Raw genomic sequence first — 18,487 nt, 5'->3', positions numbered from 1 at the left:
GTCCTTAAAGATACAGTTAACAGGGCATATTCAAGTTCTCATGCATATCAAAGGAAAAGTCTGAAAAGCTGAGTAATTCTGGATCTCCTGTCTAGACTTCAGGAATACCTCCTGCCTACAAGCCAGCTACAGGAAGCTCCTTGTTTGACAAGAGGATGAAGGACAAGTAATAAAATCTTCCTGGATACTGTTGCAATAAATGACAATAGTGATGTTAAAATAAATAAAATTTTTTAAAAGGTCAAACTGATGCATTAAGAACAAAATTACGCACCAACAGATGAGACACGATAAAAAAAAACACACAGGATTTTTGCTTAAGCCCGCCCTGTGCAAGGGAGTGGCTATTCCATAGCATCACTCTATTACCTAGTTCTTTAAAATTTCTGCAACTTTTAGAGGAGGAAGGAGAAATTTACAAATAGACAGATAGCTCATGCACAAGCTGCAACAAACAGCTTACTAAGCAGGTGTGCAACAGCCTTTGTTGCACTGTGTGAGCAGTAGGGGATGTGGAGGTCAGTTCTGTTGTGGGCACATGTGCACCTTTGGCTGAGTTGAGGAGCAGGATTTGCCTCTGCTCTGTGCTTCTCCACTGAAACACAGTGAAAGATATTTCCTGAGTGAACTCTGGGCCAGAAAACCCAAGAAAAGAATCACAGGGAAAACTTCAGCTTTTCTAAGGGATAATGTCACAGCAGGAAGAACAGTGAACCCTTTACAATCAGGCTGCTTCACTCCACCGAGACCCAGTAAACATTTCATCTATTCCACTCCCCTGGCCCAGATGTGACTTCATGTCCTCTACTGCCTTAGAAGCAGAAAAATCACGTGAATCAACTATTTAAGTGCTGTGATTAAAAAATAAAAATAATAAAAAAGCAGTTTTAATGATGTCACCTTTAAATAAGCAAAACAGAGAGCTGTTCAGGTTCAAAATTAAAAAAACAACAACAACAACAACAAAACAACAAAACACAAAACCAACTCTCTTTTGCAATGGAAAGAGTAAGGAACAAGTAACAGATAATGAAGTTATAAATATCCCACATTTCTCCCACCATGGCCTGCTCTTGGCTGGGATCCCAGGTCATTAGCGGATGTCTGCAATTCCATGTGAAAGGAAAGTAAAGCAAAACAACAAAAATTACTAAGTTTTATTGTTTAAGGCAGCAGAGACAAGTATCAATTCTCAGCTGTTTCTAACAATAACAGCCCATTAATTTTTTAAGAGAGGATGGAAGATGGAAAAAAGATTGTTCCTTGATTTTATTACAAGGAGGGGAAAGAGGAGCAGTGATCCAAATTTTTCAGTAATTCAGTAAGGGCTAACCATCTACTGAAATACTTGAATACAGTGCAATGACGTTATCAAGATAATATTTCTGCCTCTCCCCTTCACCTCCTTCAGCTGGCAATGGGTATTCTCGTTTGTGCATCAGCTAATTCAAGTTGCTACTTTTGTTATTCGATCATTAGCTCTTAAAATCACTGCACTGGAAAACAAACCTTAAGTCTATAAAATGCACTTTCTTAGAAATAAGCTAGTTTCTCCACTTTCATACAACATCAGACATCATTGTGGAGAGAAATCACTGGATAGGTGAACCTTGCAAAAATAAATGCTCATGGGGCTCACCAGTACTTGGCCTCAACTGCATCTCCAATGCCAGTTTTCATGAGTACAACTACAATGGCTGGTTGAAGGAGATACAGGAGTTGTTTTAATATAGTATATCCTAAGTTTTCTCCATGTAAATAACATAAGTTAATAAAACCCTAAAACTCATAAAAGTGAAAAGTCGGAATGATCACTTTTTAAAAGTTACACTGAAATTGGACTCAAAGAAATATTCCCCAAAGACTTCTAAAAGCTCAAAAAACACAGCATTGAAAGTTACTTGAACACAGTTTCATTTTTAAACTATTTTCACTCTCCAAATTCACAACATAAAAAATATAATCAAATGCAGCTATTACAAATTCTCCACTTTTTAGTGGACTGCATTTAGTAGCAGCGTATGTATAAATGAGCTTCGGATTTCTTGCAATAATCTTATTTCCCTTTAAATTATTGCTCCCTTATAGTAGAGATGAGAAGGTTCAAAAGACACTGATTTGTGCTACACAGCAGTCACATCTAGTTTTGTCTTTCACATAAAGAAAAAAAAAAGTAGATTACTGCATTTCTGATAGTTTTAGGCATTAGACTTGAGACTAAATCTGTTTTAGTCATTAGAGGGTTTTTTCTTCTCTCTTGTTGCTTGTTTCCTGGGAATAAAGGATTTCCAAATATACGAGATGACAGACTTAAAATGACATGCTTTCTGATAGGAAAGCTCGGCCACTTTTCTGAATACGTGCAGGGCATATTGCCAAAAGAACAGGTTGAGGAATGCATATCCCATCATCATCCCTACTTGCAAATCTGCAGGTTTCAGTCCAGGCACAACAGAAGAGCCAGCTATCTTCATAAAACATGGTTCACAATGGAGGGATCCGCTCCACTGTTCTCATAGGTACTGGGACATGTTGCCTCCCTAGAGTAAAGCCCTTTTCAGCAATGGAACTGCCTATACATCCGCCTGGCTGCTCAGAGAGCTACACCTCTTCCTATAAAAAGGACATGACGGAAAAGTATACAGACTTGCATGAAAACTGATCACTTCAATGTTTACTGAGAAGATTCAGAAGCAGCAGTCAGATCCCCAGGAAAATTTCCTGACTTTGGTTTAGCTTTTCAAAAATTGTTGCAGTGTTAAATTTGCACTTCTTTTTCCTTAAAAAACATGATAAAAAAAAATATGTAGAAAGAAAGAAAGAAAGAAAAGAATGCTGGAATGCAGTCTATGATACTCACCACAACTATTTTAAAAAGTGTTTTGAACTCATACAAGATACTTTCTAAATTTAAATGGTTTTAGTAGTTTCCAGGAGAATCCAAACAACAGGAGCCAATATAAGGTCACTTTGAGTTCAGGGAAAGGGCTCTTGGCATTTCATTCTCAGCAATATATTTACAATAAAGTTTGCCAGCACTAGTGGTTGAGGAAATTGTTAATTCCACTCTTCTGCCAGGTTAGCTGCCCCTGTGCATTTCCAGCTTGCAAGTACTGAGGGGCAGCACATTAATGGCCAAAGGTGCAATGAGCAATCACAGCTCACCTAATTAGAAACGCCACACTCAAAAGGCTGCAAGGTCTATCAGTTCCTTCTATATTTGCTCCCTTGCTGACAGAAATTACTGGATGTTTCCATTATTTTATACAGCCCTTCTCTTACCCACACACTTCGTATCCCAACCACCTCAAAATGGGTACAACATATCACAAAGATCACAAACACTTCCTATTACACATCGCTAAATAGACAGAAAGCAAAAAGCAGTAAGAAAATATCTACAAAACCAATCTTCTCAGTACTTTCTCAAAGCAGTAACACTGCCATATATTTTCAAATACAAAACCATGCAGATCTCGTAAAGATTAGAGAACAAACAGGCATATAAACCAGGAAATTCTTAAGTCTTAATTATAGACGCATATTCCTGTGTCATTGCAAGCCCAGTGATAATCCAAATTTTGGTATTATGAAGACGAATAAGGACACTCTGGAAGAACATAAAAAAAGAATTCTCCATATTAAGTCAAGCCACTTCCTTTGAAGATAATACTAGAGTTTCACTGTAATACATAATACTTACTAGGAATGAAAGGAAAAAAAAAATCCATAAAACTATTCAGGGCTGCACTTGATCGTCTAAGTGAAACAGAATATTTTTATCCATGATGAATTAAGGTGGGGCTGATCATTTTTTTGCTTTTTTGTTTTTTATTTTAAAATGAGACAGAAAGTAGAGATTTCATCAGAAATCTCATTAGAAATTTTATTAGAGATTTCCCAAGTTGAGGATGCATTAGATTTTATTTCCTTACAAATTAAAACCTTGTGTTAAGAACCACATTAAAAAGACATGAAATGGGCAAATAACTGGATGTTCAAAAGAATGACTTTAAAAGGATTGAACAACAAGACTTTCATGTATTCACATGAGGTTTTAAGTAACTCTCCATCATTCTGTATTTGCTTTCCAACATGTTGGTGCAATATTTTTATGTTGAGATATAAATATAGAAAATATAGTGACGGTGTGCTGAAGTTTATGGGTGATTTTCACATAACTGTGCTAGTTCAGATGATAATTTCATGCTTATCTTTTTTCAGTACAATGACTTACAGTAGATACACAGTGTGTTTCTTGCATCCCACATCTACATTGTTTGCTCTCCTCAAAAACAATCCTAGCATCTACAAATTCTGTCTGTTTTAGTAGATAGCTGCAAGGTCTGATCAAAGCTGCACAAACAAGTAGTATTCTGTACAAATCAGGGTATTTCACTTGTAACATATCATTTTTACTAGTTCCTCAACTGCCTGATCAGTAAAAGCCTGACTAGAAAAGGATTTTTAAAAGTTTACCTTTCTTTCATACCATTCAGTGCATATTGTTGTTTCCTCCAGATTTCCTTTATCAAATAATTTCTCCCTCCAGCTCCGTTTGTACATTTTTAAAAAGTATCCTTAACAGAAGATAATTTAGTTCTCAGGTATGTAACAACAGAACAGTGAAATTATGGCAAAATATTTTCAAATGTCATTAATGTGTTGCTATTCTAAGCAACATTAACCAGTTCATTATTTCCAACATGCTTAATTACTCCCAAATTGCTATCTTAAGTTCAAGTATATTGCATATGCAATCCCAACAAATTAATAATACAGGTATATATGTATTTAAAAACCAAGAGAAAAACTGTATTGGAATATAAATGGACCACGAAGTTATTAAATTGTTGTTTAGGAAGTGTAGCATAGATAATTGACAAGTCTATATCATTTTGAACTTAACAAGAATACACTTCAGCTCTTACATGGATTATTTCTTCATGCCCATATCTCATTCTGCCTCATTAATAACATTACACAGTAGATAATCTGCATTGCAGATTGTAGATACCTGCATTGCCAGTGGTAAGAAAAGCTAGTTGATACTCTCTCTACAGTAAGTGAAATAAGTCTGTAAAGTACAAAAAGCTTCTGGGTGGACAGTAACTGCCTTTTACATCAGAAGCAACTTACAACTTATGACTGCTTCTGGGATGAGAAGCAGAAGAAGGAGGCTCAATTCTGTGCTCAACTATGTCAGCATCTTTTCTGTTCTCAGAAAAGGTTATGCACATTACTTGCAAGCTGCAACCTCATGGAAATAGTTGCAAGAACTTAGCATGCAGTCTAAATTTAGTAATGTTTTCTTATGGCTAAGTCTTAAAAGAATAAAATAATTTTTAAAAAGGAACATTATCTTTCCTTCAAGTGACAAATTGCCTGTGTCTTGCCTAACCTTGTAGGTCTTATTAATGTTTCTTAAATGTTTAAAAATGTATTTAAAATAGCTGCAGTTACTTCCTCAGATCTGTTAATTAGGTCCTGTTCTTGTTTCGTCTCTCTTTTCTGACTCCTATTCCCACTTCCCCCTAGGCAAGAGGAATGAGAAGTTCATCACTATCTGCGCAGCAAAAAAAAACCAAAATCAAACAGAATAGAACAATGCAGAAGGAAGATATAAAACATTATAGAAAATTTCAGGGATGTCTGACACAACATGGATGTGGTGAAGAACACGTTCCCATGCTCCGCAGTGTGACAGAAGATCCATCACGAGTCAAGTGCCTGAATTAGTGGATACATATATGAAAGAAACTACAGCATATAGCAGAAGGTGAAAGAAGTAGCTTCAGCACTGCACTATTCAGAACCAGTCCTAAGTGTACCAAAACCTCAGGACGTCACAGTGCACACATACACTGCCAGACATAACAGACAGCATCACAAAAAAAGGTTCTTGGTGCTTTGTATGCACCATTAAGCAGAGGTATTAAATAGCACGTAAAAAATTCCAGCTCTCATAACCGAATCTCAAGATCTAATCCCTCTGCTGGGAGCAGAATTCTTCACTTCCCACCACAGCTGCACACACACTGTTGACTATTTCCTACCCCGCAAGGAGTGGTCATTTGCAGCGCCAGTGTAAATGGCCACACAGTTCTGGTTGGGAATAGACGTGGCCCTGCCGGTTCCTCTGCTGTGCCTAGAAGCTATAATGAGAAGTGCTGGCTATCCCAGCCCAAACAGGAGCAGGAACTGCTTCAGTGATGCAGTAATGTAGGTGATCAAGCTGTGGGGCTCAGTGAATATTCCCTGACATTCATCTGAACTGGTTAGTTTACCTGTAAAGGTGCTATGAATAAAAGTGCATCAACTCTATGTTAATAAAAAGAGGAGTTAAACACGACCTTGTGATTTCGTTTGCTCTCCATCGTGACAATTACATTCAGTTGTAGAAAGCCACTTACACTGATAATAGATGGAGTAGAAAAAGGTTATATTCTGCATATTGTAGTGAGCAATACAATTATGCAAATTACATGCAGTTGAATGAGAGAGAATAAAAGTGTGCTGTACCAAGTAATATCAAGTAATAGGAATGAGGCAAAGGAGAACAACATGAGGAGCTGGAAGCAAGTTTCTACCACCCTTCAAAATTTCTGAGATTTCAGACCAAAAAATGTCTTTAAGGCAGTAACAGGTTTCTGCTGAATTGTAGTTTAAGTTAAAAACAACAAAAGCTGCTTAAGCACAGAAAGTGCTTAATAACAAAAGCTTTGCAATACAAGCAAAACATCAATGCTTCAATGACAAATTCATGTTGACTGTCCCTCTGGACTCTAACAATGATATCACCACTATTTTTTATTTTTCTATTTCAAAGCAGCTTTTAAACAGCTCTTGGTTGTAAAAACACACACGAAAAAGGAAAAAAGGATAAAAGCAAGAAGGTCCTACGTTCTGTTTAGCTACTGAAAAAGTCAGCAAAGTCAGAAACACACATTTTGATGTGGAACTTTCACTGTATCAGCAAAGAGGTTGTAAAATGCAGCAATAAAGAAAAAAATATCAGCCACTCATGAACTACTCTGGCTGTTATCTTCAGTCATTAAGAAAAAGAAATGCAACTAAGAGCATCAAAACAAGGTAGACAAGGAAAAAGACTTCACAGCAGTATAACTGAGGACATCACAACTGACATGTCTGGAGCAGGATAACCCCAGTGTCACCTTTGGAAATGGCATTACCTACACAGAGAAGGGTCCTAGAGAGGGTTCATGAGAGGGACTACAGAAGACATAGGCCCACAGGAGGCAAGAAAAATCATGTGGAGCACAATGTCCACAGCTGAAGGTATGCTTTCTAGCATTTCAGAGAGGAACTGTAGCGACATGTGTTTCTAGGGCGCTAGGAAAGGAATACCTCCTGATCATCCTCCAAAGTGCTGAGGTCAGACTTGTTGGTCACACGGCAAAGCAAGTCCAGCAGTCTACGTCTTGGACAGCTCTGAAATGATGTGGCTACTTCAAAAGACTGGAAATCATCTCTCAGCTGGGTAGATAATTGTTCCTTGGTCTTTGGCTTTTCAACTCCATTAGGAGACCTCATTCTTTCACAAAGAGACTAACACAGTATTATCCATGAAGCTTTCAACATCTTGGTTCTAGCCCTCCCTCAGAATTATCTATTTCTAAGTATATCAGCAGTTACTCAAATCCATTTGCTGCTACCAGAACAGAACACTTAACATAAACTAACACAAGATAAGATGTCTCTTCAAAGCAAATGCTGTTGGCACTTACACTCAGTTTTCCTGACAGACACTAGATACACAGAGTGCACCCTTTCCAACAGGCAAGCAGAATAATTCACTAAACAATAATGGAAAGATCAGTAAGAACACACAATCTCAGAAAAAAGTAGTAAGTTCTTGGCATTGTTAGTTGTCATTCATCTTGCAGTGAACCCATCAGTTTTTCTCTAACCACTGTGATTTCCAGACGTCTTGCATGTGAACGCAAAAGCCTTCTGAATTCACTTGCTAGCACATGGTTATGTGGAAGGATTTTTATTTTCTAAAAACAAACAACAACAACAAAAACCATCATATTGTTTTTTGTTTGTTTGTTTGTTTTTATTATTTAATCTGTTATATAGATAAGCTGTTGGTTGGTTGTTCTTCCTTACTTGGAGATGAACGTTCACAATTTCAATTCTCTTGTGTTTAAGTGCCTGCCACAGTTTTTCTTCCATGCATGAAAAAATTACATTTCCGCTGTTTCTATTCCGAAATGAAGAGCAGTGTTTTTTCAGCAATCTGTTAGTAATGTTGTGTGAATGACTTCACAGTTAGATTAGTCCTTTGGCAACCAAAGCTACGGGAAAATTAGCAGAGCTTTAACCAAATCTCTAAGAACAAACTGGTCTGAGGGTTGTGTAAGCACCGGATTGGAGGGCTGATAGACTTTTAGAGGTTTTTACTGGGACAGGTTTGGGAGCTTTTTGTTTTTAACAAGCAGCTGGCTTATGAAAGATTTTATTGGGCAGGCTTAAGCTAGCACTGAATAGTGAGATACATTTATGCAGCAGCTGTGATCGTGATCAACACAGCCATTTTGTTTACTCCTGAAAACGTGCCACGTTTCTGACATGTTCCAGCCAGGAGATTGGACTTGCAAGCATAAATAGCTAACGCTTGAAAAATTAAATGATGTGGTGCCTGTAAACAATCCTGTATGGCTGTTTATTAAAGTGTTGGGTATGAATAGCAACTGTTCCATTATAATAAAAACCAGCCTTTTCCTTTCTCTCTTTTGTGTTTTTTAATTTGTGTTTGCTCTATTTTTCTTTGCTAGGGGTTAATTTTTATACTTCCCGATTAATTAAGATATGCCTCAGAGAGATAAGTGTGCCTCCTTGAAGACAAACCAAACAAATCATCCTTTTGGCTGGATCTGAGCACCTGCACGTTGACTCCCAATTCAGCTTTGTTTTTAATCAGCAGAAAGTATGCCCTTGAGAGCTTACTTGTGAAAAGCAAATTAACATCGTTGTTCAGTTGTGCTTTTTCTGCTAAAACAAATTTTCTTAGCAATGCTCCTAAATTGCATAAGAATTAAAATGAATAAAAGTAATTCAGTGTAGAAACATTAACTACAGCCTTAAAACATAAAAAAGTCAAAATTCTGAATGCTAGTTTAGATTTCCTTCTCCCCAGATTTACATGCTATTCTGGATAAATTCTCACTGTTTAAAAGCATAACCTCTGTGTTTTAAAGTCAGGACACTGTTAGCTGAAGCATGGATTATGATGTTTCAGTATCTTAGGCTGAGGAATATATTTTGAAGTACATCTTGCCAGGCTATATCACTGTCATGTGAAATAGCTGCAGAATAATGTTTAGGAATGGACCATTTGAACTGGCCCTTGCTTAAATAGATTATTTTCCCATGGTGAATTCCCATGCTGAATCACAACTGAAATTACAGCTATTAACTTTAATATTAACACCTGCTCTAATGTTATTCCAAGTGTTTTCCATTCTGGACTTTGAGACACGCCTCTCTTTCACACACACAACACATCTTTGTATTCCTGTGCTGCATCATCAATACTGTGTGTGTTAAAGCGCTCCTGGTGGATTTTCTTGGAGAGAAGAGGCAGCCTAAGAAGTACATGCCCCATCCTATGTGACAGATCAACATAAAAACCTTTCAGGTCTGAAAAACACATCTCAGGGACTGCAAAGAGAAACATCACATCTATATAGAAAGAAAAAATCCTTTATAAATAACAATATGCTGACAAGCAACTTCAGATAGCTTGCAGGTCATCAGTACAAAGTTTTTGCCTTCAATTGCAAGACATGTAGAAATCACAGTGATTATGGAAGAACTGCCAGCTGCGATGGTGCAAGATGCACAGCACCTGGTAACACAAAGAATTTACTATTCTTTTTCTAGGCTGCTGAATATAGTTACTGTTCCTTCTGATATTGTTTGGTGAATTATATAGCTTGCCTATTGCAAATAAAGTGCACCATGTATCCCGTGCCTATAAGGAAAAATGAGTGAGTGGGTATAAGTACTAACACATCTAACATCTGGGTAAAGTTGAATTTCATTGTTTGAAACAGGTTGGTTTTGTTTGTTTGTTTTTGTAGGTGGTTTTTTTTTTTTTTTTTTTTTTTAGTATTGAGTATTTCCCTCTCCTTTCAAATACAGCTGTATTAAAATATAGTTGCATATGCATACCCATGCAAAATAGTTACTTCTTGCAATTAACTGAATGTCTTATTTATTTAAATCTAAATAGGTAACGTATATGAAAGAAAAAAAAAAAATTCAGTGTTATCTGTGGTAAATTGAAAATCCATTCAATTTTTGTCTTCCAGTAATGCCTGCCTTGAAGTTTACGAATATCAGCTATGAATATCACATCAGTTTTCTTCAGAGAAGAGAAATCCTGGTCATAGCAAGGAAGAATGACTTCATTTGATCGTGAACTGAACAGAGCAGCTGTGCTGCTCGTTGAAGATACATAATAACCTGCACTGACAGTGGTTTCCCTGCCTTCATCACAATCACAAAAAGCCATTTTCTTACAGTACATTCTCCTTTCCACTTCTATCTCATTCTGGGTTGGAGAAAAAAAAAAGTTGCAGATGGAATGTTTACTGCTTTTCAAATAATTCATATGAAAATGCCTCTTACACCCACTGCTGCCTCTACCTCACCCCAGCATTATAAGTAGGAAGGGGGATGGGGGAAAAGATGAAAAGAGAACAAATTGAAGGATTACAGAAATACAAAAGTCAGCACTTAATTCTAAAGAATTTTAATGTAATAAAGCGCATATATCAGGGAACAGATGTGCAACTAACAACTGGAATATCACAAGGAACACATGGAGGCATGGAAATGCCACAGACTCATCCCAAAACGGAAAGGCTCCTCAATCTGAGTTCTTGCATTACACAAACTACCAAGCTGCAAGTACTGTCAGTGTATCTCATCAAGATCTGGAAAGTATGCTGTAATGTTTTGGTTCCAAACAATGCTCTTGTATAACCTTTTAAAGCTTTTTCAACTAACAGGGAAAAACCAAACATTCCTGCCTCCTCCCATTCTTAACAAGCCAAGAAACAGAATGCTGCACTGAGGATGCTGCATATTAAAACAAACATATCAGTTTCATCTTCTGGTTGCTTTTCAGTTACATTCTGACAAAGATAAGAAAATCATTTGCCCTTTCACCCCTTTCTACAGCTACATTCCTTAGCTTAGTATTAAGAAAAAAAGAAAACGCAGCTACACACAAATACAATGGGAAGCCAAATGTGAAAACGATTATAACACTTTAAATACAAATAAGAAATGGAAAAATCCATCTTCACACATCATGTGTGTTCAGTTAGAGAAGCTGCCCTTGGCAGCTTCCATTTCTGTACTTACAGCACAGATTAAAACCCAATCTTCCTAATGAAAATATAATTATAATGAAAATATTTGTAAACAGTGATAGAAATCATCGCACAGTGAAACTAAAGATATGTCTGATTCGGAGTTCTTCCTAGCATACATGTGCATTGGATAGGCAAGCAGAGAGATCCCCTATTACTTGATACATCAAGTTCAGAAATAAACAACACAAAAGTGAATGAGTTACTCTTTTCAGCTTACAACTATATCAGTAATTCACAGTTATAACAGTAAGCCACTGCTTACAAGAGGCAAGGGGGAGAAAACAAGGTCAAGAACTTTGGAGCAGTTGATATTTGCAATACGACTTTTTTTTTTTTTTTTTTTTTTTTTTTTTAATACCATCACTGCTTTTTCCTCAGTAACTGTATGAGGGCTGTTCCAAAAGTCATGCCTCCTATTTTATTATGTTGGCCCATCGTGTCAGAGACAGATGTTGGTGGTACGGCAGTAGAGGTTGAACCTTCCCCCCAATATCCCATCACGTTTTGTTGCCATGCAACAGATGACAACAGAGGGGCAGTCTCATAAAATGGCAAGTGTAATGAAGTGTGCAAGAAGCAAAGGTATGCCACTGAATTCCTTGTATTATAAATCTCTGTTTAGTTGGTAACTAAGGCACACAACTTAAACTTCAGATCTATGAAAAGTGTTCCCAGTCAGAGATTTGGATCCCACTGAAATCCAAGCAAGGCAGGCACTTAAACACTTTTCTGGATTTGACCATCACTACCAGTCATGCTCTATTAGTCATGCAATGTATTCCTCTTATCAAAAGGAACAGATTACTACATGAATTATCTATGGCAACTGCTGTGTGTAAATACCTGCTTTTACATCCTGTTGCTCAGTCTGCCCACCACAATTACTGCAGATACACAATAACCGGATGGGTAGGATGGCTGGAGGGAAGCCGAGAACTGAAGTTATAACAACCAACCACAAGAATATTCAATGCTTGTATGGGTTTCTGTAGTTGTGCACGAATATTCTCAAGATTTTGTTTAAGTCTTTGCACTATTAAGTTCAGATGAGTATACATTTAGATGTTCGTTTGTGGGATAACTACAGAGGTTTCAAAGCACCTACATACTCTGATATTCAGCCACCACACTGAATCAGCAAGTCTGAATCTGCCTATTAGGCTGAAAATTATAATCCTAATCAAATATCACTACAATATCAAATATAACTACAATATTATTATTAAACAGTATTCCTATCTTACAGGCTTGCAGCACATTTTATTGCTAAATAGAAGTATGTCATGAATCACTACTAAAGGATAATCCCATAATTACACAATTGCCTGAGAAATGAATTTCCTTTGGAAAACAATCCTAAACTTCCCGAAGACACCTGTGGAAGAAGTGGGAAGGAAGAAAAACTCTTACAGGTATCTTCTCCATTAAAGTGGGTTTGTACAGTGCCACATTCACCTTCCAAAAAAGCTCAGTACTGGAATGCAGCGAGACACTGTGAAACAGCACTTCATCAGATGCAAACAGAGAAGCCCAGGTGCAGACATCCACCACCTTTCCATTGTGAAACCAAACTAGTTCTTATGGCATAAAGGCAAAGAGAAAAAGGAACAGTTCATCTCAAAAAGGCAGGAGAAGGAACACACACAGAAATATTACAGCTTCTCAGCTCTTTTCATATTTACTTGCTGTTGAAGGGAGAATAAAGGAAACAATGACCAAAAAATGCCAACACCTGCACAGTGAAGGTTTGGAGTAACTATTCCATAGTTAATAACCACAGAAAATGAATGTAATACATTGCAGAAGTAAGATCAGAAAAAACCATGCATGACCTTTTGCACTCATGCTTAAAATCTTTCAGTTTTCTTTTGCTTCTTATTCCATTCAACACTCTGTTCCTGTGCTTAGTTTATTCTTACACCTTCCTGTCCTTTCGCTGCTTCCACACAACTTTATGACACTGTATCCCAAGTATCAGATTTACCCTACTGTGCACTGAAGGATTTAGCACATCATTAGAAGCTTAGTAGATTCATATTTCCCTCCTAACTGTGGTGAAACAAGGAAAACAGACCCCTGACTCATGTCTGGTTTCTCAAACATTTTGAATGAGAGTACAGTTTTCAAAGACGTCCACTTGCACCTGAAATCTCCTGAAAACAACTACTATCCAATAGGTTGTCTCTAAAACATCACTGTTGATGTTTGAGAAATAGATACGTTTTTCAGTAATCAAAAAATAGGTTTCTTTTTATTTTAAAATAAATAAGTCTTTTCTCTTTTCAGATATGAGAAGGCTTACCATCTTTATGTAATAGTACTCAGGAAAACATTCATATCATCCAAAGTAAGAATTACTTTTAAAATTCAGTTTCAAAGAAACACATAGACAATAACATTTCCTAAAAATAATTTGTATTTATGACTCTGGTTTAACTTGTTGAAGTGAAAAGGACTGCCAGTTGCAGAGTCGCTAAAAAAAGATTAAAAACAAAGGCATACAGTCTGTCACATGGGCATTACTCATTCATTTAGGTTCCTGTTCATTCCACTGTATTACAAGGTCCGCTCTCCCCAAACTACACTGGAAAATTAACCTTATTCACCTCCTCCTAATCAAGTAAAGAAACATTAATATGAACACATTAGAAGAAATAAAATGGACAACATGTATCTACATTTTGGCAAACATAAGTGGAACGCGGGCAGTAGAGAAAATTTTTTAATATGGATTTGAACATCTTGTCACAGCATTTGAAAACACAGATGTGACTGAAACCTGGCTTAAGTGTGTAATCTATATGATCAAAATATACAGGGAATAAAATACAGTTTGTGTGGTCATATTCAGAAATGCAAGAAAACAGAATCCGAAATCAACAATGTTAACATTCAGATGAAACTAGAAGCAATCAGAGAAGCAGACTTATACCTTTAAAAATCATATTTTCAACTATGATTTGCAGCCCATCTACTGCAGTTGTTACAGACTGCGACAATAAAACAAAAACTGCCACAACTTTATTTTTATATGTCAGTCCAGAGGACAAGAAAAGGACACTTCAATATCAGACAGTTCTCTACAAAAATGAACCTGAAGGCACATACTTCAACCTGTTTTTCATCCTCAACTGATACACCAACCACGTATGATAACAGTTGGCAGGGTATCCTCAAGGAAAAGCTAATCCAAGGTCAGCTCATGAAAGAAAGCTTTTATCGGATGAAAACATTACTGAATCTCCTTTGGCTGCCATTGCTATAAGGAAGCTTAGAAACTTTGAACTCAGCATTGAAGCACTGATGCAAAATATGGAATTAATACAATAAGCTTCATTCATATAGTGTAAGAGGGCAAGATAAATGCAGAAAAGCACAGTAAGATTGCAGTACTCCATCAGTCCTTTTCTAAATGACATCATGGCATCCTAAATTCACCAAGACAACTTTAGATAAATAGCCAAGAAACTCACTCATGACTCTAGGCCTTCCTCAATGCAACAGTCTATCTTCAAACATTTCGTAACACACAAAATAGGTCTTTCCAAGGATCAGTAACTCAACAGTTACATGAGGCAGTGCTGGATATCCTTTTGGCCAGCAGCAGGTGCATTCAACAACTATGTCACAAGTAAGACAACAACTGCTCATTTGCTTAATTTTCTATGGCCAGTGAATTTGTATTTCCCCTTCAGCATTTTTATTGGATAAAAGCGTGTTGTATGACAACACAAAGCTTTTTAAATACCTGCTTATTCAATTTTACATCCTTTCTGAGTTGCATTTGTATTTTATAACAACAAAAATTCCACTTTCTATCCAATATTTATTTCCCACTCAGCAGTTATGATCTCTTTTTGTACTGAGTGGAGAGAAAACTGACTTGACAGATTGTATTTATCAACATCCCATTTGGTAAATCATTCCAGCTAGAAACATAGCTGTATTGTCAAGAGCTTTAAGTGGCAACACTTATATTATGAGAGAAACTTACAAAGACGACAACATCCAAACATGCAAGTAAGAAAACATTTGGGGAGGGTGGAGAGGGGGGGAAATACGGAAACAACAACAAAAAACAGTTCAACACTTAAAGATTTGTCATTTGTAATCCCTAAAGTGGAAGTTTATCTTCTACTGTGTACTTTAGAGAGAAGATTTCCTTTTTTAAACACTACATGCACACTTCCTGAATTCCTAAAATCTCTTCCACACTACAGCACCAAGCAGGAAATCTGGCAAAGTTAGGAATTTGACTGATCATTCTGATAACTACCAAATCTGATAGTTTTTCCAAATACTCTATTGAAACAGTCCTGTGTTCACTGTCACCAGAAATAAGAAATTCACAGAACTAGTTCAGTCTTTAGTGATACTTTCTGTGAAAAGCTGAAGGAAAAACAACAAAATTACATAGTTTAGAATATTGGGAACAACTGTACTGACAAGGAAACGAAAGAAGAAACAATTCTGAAGACAGAAAGTATGCAAAATCTCACTGTAATGCTGACATATATTTCCCTGTATGCGTATCTTTTATCTTTAAACAGTTTTACCATGCATGATGCTTACAGTAGATTTAATAACACAGCATTTTTTTTAAAAACAAACAAGCAAATCTTAACATATCTCAATACTGAAATCTTAATCTATCAAGCCCCACTCAGTTACAGAATTCCTAATAGTTGAGCAAGAAAAGGTGCTCAAAACAACACACTACAAATAAAATTTAATACCATGGTTTAAATACGTGATTACTTAATTCAAATCACTTTGAAGCTTTTCTTTTAATTTTATAGCTTTCTTATACTAGAATCTGATCCCTGCGCAACTGAGCTAGCATCCTAAGGTCATCACAATAAATGATTTTTATCAAAGCTGGCATCTAATGAAAGTAAAAATTTGTTTACAAACAAGGATATTGCAGATTATGTACTATAGCATTACAATCAATGTAAGGAAAAAATGGGGGTAGATAGACAAAATTTTCTTATCTAGCTTCATAATCTTGTTCTGTAGATATGAATAGGAAAGGACAAAACAGAGTGGAAACAAACACAAAGAACAGCATTACTTACCATTTCCTGAGATGCATACTTTGGATCTTCAGGATCAACTGACCAGTAGCAGTAATCAAAGCTGAAGGCCACAGTCTTTTCTCTTGAGTCCCAAGTGCCATCAAGCCTACTGTCAACCTGACAACAGAAGGAAAAAAGTCAGACTTCACTCCAAAGCAGAATAAATAGCAAGCGTTTTAGAACTAACAGGAATTTTACCTAGGATCTACATTGTGGAAAAGAAACAACAGTTAATTCTTTTTGTTCATTTTCCTTTGATTCACAGAGCGAGGAGGCAGGGATGTCCATGACAAACCTGCTGAGAAATTTTTGCTGAAGGGTATGTTTTCTATAAATTAGGTTCTTCAGCTTAAATACAATTGACAATTGTGAGTCTCCACAACATCTGTATAAAGAGAAGCCATATAATCCTTTTTGTACTTCTCAGTGAAACTGATAAATGATACAGAACTGCATCACAGAAATGAGACACAAGCAGCGCTAAACAAAATGCATTTTCTCACTCTATTTAAAAATCCAAGTCTATTCTCCCTTTTCCCCTTTGTCATGTTGACAAGCTAATAGATCTTTTGCTGTGACTGCATGCTACAAATGCAGCCAATTAATCAATAACTTTATCATAACCTTAGCATGTGCAATAATATAAGTAGAAAATTCATTATTCATATCTAAACAAAATTCTTCACTGATGTCACCACAAACCAGGGACTGACTATACTGTCTGTCAGATTACTGAATAAATGGGATGAAATGCTGAAGACAAACATCAACTGTAAATCTACAAGGAAAATGAATCTATAGGCTCATCTGAGGGTTTTGAGGTGTTTTTTGTTGTTGTTCTTGTTTCTTTAAGCCAAGAAACAGCAAAATAAAGTGTTAGAAGTAATGTCCAGTTATCTTTGATTTGACAGGTTATGTGTATTTAAAATCTCACTTAGCTGTACTTGATTCAACATAATACCTTTAGAATCAAAATTTCCTTCACGTAGACTTCACACCTTAATGAGCCAGCTGATCATTCTCACAATGCTTTGATTCAGAGATCTTTTTATTAAGTAATCTTTTATTTACTTAAATTTTCTACAGCAACAGAAAGACAGGAATACCACAAGCTATCACAACTTTAAAAATGAAAAGTAAAAGAACCAAACAAAAAACCCCAAACCCCTTCACCTCAAGATGTACTCCTGCCTGACAGAAGAAAATCTGTACCTTGTAAACCTTGGCATCCTTTCTAATTTTCAAGGTTTTCTTTAGTTTTTAACTACAAAGTAAATGCACTTCACACGCGATGCAAACATTAGTGTATAAATACTAGTTTGTGCACTGCAGTAAGCAGTCTAAATTTAGTTCATGCATTAAAAAAAACTCACCAATTATGAAACATCAGGAGAGAAAACATTCACAAGTCAGCTCTTGCACCCCAAACAACCCAGCTACGGAGCCTGCTTTGACTTCCCAGTGCCCCACAGAAGCCACAGATACTCTTTTTAAGAGCTAGAATTTAAAGTTTGTTGTGTCACACGGCTCAGCTGGACCCACTTACCCAGCTGTGGGCCTCCACCTGCCTGCAGTCAGTCCCAGCTGGTGGGGGTGGGGATGCTGCAGCATCGCCACGGTAACCAAAGCCCTCCCCAAGAAAATTAGATTGCAGCTGGAAAGCAGCTGCCTCTTGGAGAGCTTTATTACACGTGCAAAGAATTGGGAAAAATTGTTCAAGGGAATAGTGAATTTTGGGCTCTGTAAATACAGCCTTGCAAAGTCATTCACACCTGACCAGGAGGGAGATCACTGCAAGCTACTTTTAGTCCTATTTTCAGGAGATGTGTTGTCTTACCAATGGTAACTCACAGCCAGAACAATGGCACTTCTGCTGACTGAACTAAGCAAACCCTGGAAGCATCAGCACATCAACACCAGCTCCAGTAAAGAAATGCAATACAAAGATAATTTGCAACAATTTATATCCATGAGACATTCCATACAGCGAACTTTTTT

At 36.8% G+C, this 18,487-nt stretch overlaps 1 protein-coding gene across 1 annotated transcript in view; it reads right to left on the bottom strand.

Annotated features, from left to right (window-relative positions):
• Window positions 1–18,487, bottom strand: part of STARD9 (StAR related lipid transfer domain containing 9) — a 98,917-nt gene that overhangs the window by 69,254 nt on the left and 11,176 nt on the right. The window contains exon 3 of the mRNA XM_052696120.1: window positions 16,490–16,606. Coding sequence (XP_052552080.1) covers window positions 16,490–16,606 — 117 coding nt within the window. The remainder of the gene's footprint in view (window positions 1–16,489; window positions 16,607–18,487) is intronic.

Source organism: Tympanuchus pallidicinctus, unplaced genomic scaffold (assembly GCF_026119805.1).
Source record: "Tympanuchus pallidicinctus isolate F22 unplaced genomic scaffold, pur_lepc_1.0 scaffold3, whole genome shotgun sequence".
NCBI classification, from domain to species: Eukaryota; Metazoa; Chordata; class Aves; order Galliformes; family Phasianidae; genus Tympanuchus; species Tympanuchus pallidicinctus.
Note: the sequence above shows the minus strand (reverse complement) of the source record. Positions and strands in the feature narration are given on the sequence as shown.